The sequence below is a fragment of the Puntigrus tetrazona genome, unplaced genomic scaffold, assembly GCF_018831695.1.
Source record: "Puntigrus tetrazona isolate hp1 unplaced genomic scaffold, ASM1883169v1 S000000007, whole genome shotgun sequence".
NCBI classification, from domain to species: Eukaryota; Metazoa; Chordata; class Actinopteri; order Cypriniformes; family Cyprinidae; genus Puntigrus; species Puntigrus tetrazona.
In genome coordinates this window covers 477,702-481,097 of record NW_025047687.1, presented here as the reverse complement: position 1 = coordinate 481,097, position 3,396 = coordinate 477,702, and the positions used below count along the sequence as shown (strand labels likewise).

General features: G+C 37.8%; 1 protein-coding gene across 1 annotated transcript in view; it reads right to left on the bottom strand.

Annotated features, from left to right (window-relative positions):
* The window catches only part of LOC122332237 (polyhomeotic-like protein 1), a 9,129-nt gene extending 6,257 nt beyond the window's left edge, over window positions 1–2,872 (bottom strand). Inside the window, exons 1-7 of the mRNA XM_043229528.1 lie at window positions 2,679–2,872; window positions 2,021–2,170; window positions 1,774–1,884; window positions 1,293–1,370; window positions 982–1,125; window positions 620–805; window positions 212–296 (exon numbers count right to left, since the gene is read on the bottom strand). Of these exons, the coding sequence (XP_043085463.1) occupies window positions 212–296; window positions 620–805; window positions 982–1,125; window positions 1,293–1,370; window positions 1,774–1,884; window positions 2,021–2,140 (724 nt within the window). The 5' untranslated portion in view covers window positions 2,141–2,170; window positions 2,679–2,872. The remainder of the gene's footprint in view (window positions 1–211; window positions 297–619; window positions 806–981; window positions 1,126–1,292; window positions 1,371–1,773; window positions 1,885–2,020; window positions 2,171–2,678) is intronic.
* Window positions 2,873–3,396: the final 524 nt, after the last annotated feature.

The window sequence follows — 3,396 nt, the reverse complement described above, 5'->3', positions numbered from 1 at the left end:
TAGAATACATGTTAAATAATAACACATTTTTTATAATAGGTTAAAACTAAGACTGCATTATGATTTATAAAACTAGAAATTGAAGCAACAAAAAAAAACCAACACATTGTGTGCTGGAGCAGCGCAAGTGAAAATCTGAACTACTGGCTCGACTGGTCAAGCAAAAAAAACACATTGTTGAGCCCTGTAATATCTTCATTTTAATCCTCACCACTTGTCTCCTTCCTGTCTGCAAACTCTGTCTTCACAGTAGCCACCCTTGGAGTGGACACGCAACGCATTGCCAAATTCTGCACCTAAAAAAANGGGTATAACAACATCAAGATGAACAAAGATCTCAACCCTATGACTAGTAGTAATTTTATCTTTAAAACTGACAGTGAAATACTATACAAAGGAAACACAACCATTAAGAATACATATGTTTCAAACTTCCTGCATACAGTTTAACTGCAGGTAAGACTACTTTACATTTGAAACAAATTAGGTACTGTTTAAATGGGATATGTGAGCAGTTTGATCAAATCTGGCCTTATTTTCTCTGTTGACTTCATGGAACCCCTACAGACTGATGCATAATCTGTTAATGTAACTTAACTTAGAAGGCCAAATGTCACACCTGATCATTGTCTGACTGGTTACTTGAGGACGTGGGAGCCGTTTCCTGTTGTTGCTGCTGCTGCTGCTGCTGCTGGGGTTGCTGCTGGGGCTGCTGTTGGGCAACCGTTGCCACTGCAGCTGTGGCCGTACCACCAGGCATGAAAATGAGCTGAGGGGTGAGAGGTGCCCTGAGAGAGCGGTTTACCTGTGGGTGGAAGGACCGGTAAAATTACACCCTTAGGAAAAGAGTGAGCTTGAATAAACATTACATCAACAGTCACCAGGTAAACAGTTTCATACTGTCGTACAGTGTTATTACAAGCCGTAAAGCATATATTAGGTCTAGGTCTGGATTTAAGTGCACTCTGACAAGACACTTACTCTCAGGTACATCTGACCCTGTCCACCCGAGTTTCCACCCAACAAAACTGACTGGCTAAGGGCTGTTGAGGCAGCAGAGGTGGCAGGTCCCACTGGACGGGGGTTTGTCATGGTCCCTCCACCAGATGTTGTACTTAAGTTGACCTAAAACAAGCACACCATAGATCAGCTCTAGCCTCTATTTAATAAAGTGTTCCAAAATTATTGTTAACTAACTTAACCACAGTTTCACAAACGGAAAAATGAGAAGTGAGCATAGTTATAATTTGCATCAGTCAGGCCACACATTTAATCGATGTAGAAGCACTCACTGTGCACTGCGCTGAACTTGAGGCTTGAGAGACGCTGTTACTGGGAGAGCTTGACTGACGACTGGCTGCAAGAGTTGCCTGCAAATATAAGAAAATAGCACTACAGAACTTACAATGTTTTTGGTGTTTTTATTGAAGTTTTTTAATAACAATAATGGAAATTATGGTAAATCTATATTATATATATTCATAAAAATAAATAATTAGCAAAAATAAAATGTTTTTTTAAAAAAGTCTTTTCATGCCATGGTGTCCTTCTATTTTTTTTTTTGTTTTTATTAAAAATTTTACCCAACCAGGTAGAAATGCTGAATCCTCTAGTTAAAACACCAGGACTGAGATTTAAAAAAAAATGATAAAATCTGTAAAGATAATATGCATAATCTGGTTGTTTTTCCTCTTCCACCACTCCCACCAAGAATAATATCACTAATCATTTGATGTGGATTTTGTTTGTTATGATTTACTGACTGTGTCTAACCTGTTGCACAGCAGCCAGGTTATGAAGTTGAGCGCTGTTGATCTGCTGCTGCAGCATCAGTTGCTGGAAGTACTGAGCTGCATTGGGCTGCCTCTGTAACGCCTGCAGTGCCTGCAAAAATATTCAGGAATACAGAACACTAAACTTCTCACAATTCAAGTCTCTGAGTGGCACTGGCACGAATAAGCGATATAAATTACACTTCAATTTGTCTGTTTGTGGACTTTGCAATGGCTTTGTGACACACCTGCACGGCTTGCCTTTCATACAGAGACATTTGAGCTATCTGAGGGGGGCGGGAGTTTCCCCCTGACGCTGCATTGCTATTGGTTGAGCTGGAGTTGGCCTGGTCTTCTCCTGCCTCCATGCTCACTGGATGGACGACCAGTCAATCAAACTTTGTAATAGAATACCAGAGAAAAATATGCATCAACAAACGATTCAGAAGAGGTTTAATGCTTATCTGTTTCTTAAAATATTCATTAAAGCAGCTATTTAGAATAAAAACAATGGAGTAGTTGAACACTTTCCCACACACTTGTTAGAGCACTCAAGTCTGTTAAAATCTTTAGATTGAATCTCTTCAAATGGCCCAACGTTACGTCCTTTTAACGTGTACAGCATTACTAACGAATAAAGAAAGGTTAAGGTTATCTGTCATCAGCGTGTAATGAATGATCGAGGTTCTGTTGCATTACTTCTCTGCAATTTTCACATATGAGCAAGTTGCGATGCATACTAGACAAAATAACACCATGCACACTTGTTTATTTCCATGTGTGTTCAAGCAGAAGCAATGCACTGGGTGAAAATAGACACTATGTCCACCCCCAGTATCTCATCCGCTGCTGCAAAAATGTTGGCGAACTGGCGACTCCCAAAGTGCCAAACAGACAAAATTTTACCTCTCTGCGATCGTCAATGTTTTTGCTTCTCTCTCTCGTAATGGAAACAACCAGCAGGAACCGCTGAGTCCACTGTGCTTATGATATCGATGTAATATAGTTCCAGTGTTTATTTTTTGCTTTTGTAAGTATTGTTGGAATTCTTCAAACAACGGTGATTGTGATGAGGCTCAAAAAAAGCGATGAAACCCCGCCCCGCCCCCCGCACTGTTTACTATTCTTTTTCCGGCGCCAAAAATGACGTGACAGATAGAAGTCTGCAGCGGCCATGCATAATTACACAATAAAAGTCCCGTCTGTCTGTACAATGAATAGGTAAATAAACACACCCCTAAAATACATTTTAGAAAAAAAAGACAAGTTAGATATAACAGATATATTAAAAAATTGTTCAAATACAGAGAAAACACTAACGCCAAGCTCTTGAATTTAAAATAAATTACTCTCAAATAAAACGTAACGTTACAGATATTATGTATGCCAAAAATAAATAAATAGAATTAAGTACAATAAATCAAGTGGTGAACGATTAAAATGTTCACTTTCTTTCATTCAATAAACATAAACAGCCTAAAGCATTATCCTACACAATTCTCAAAAAAGTATTATAAAACCTATTATAAACAAAGTGTAATTCAAATATTATTTATATTGTACATAATAATAATAATAATAATAATAATAATAATAATAATAATAATAATAATAATAATAATAA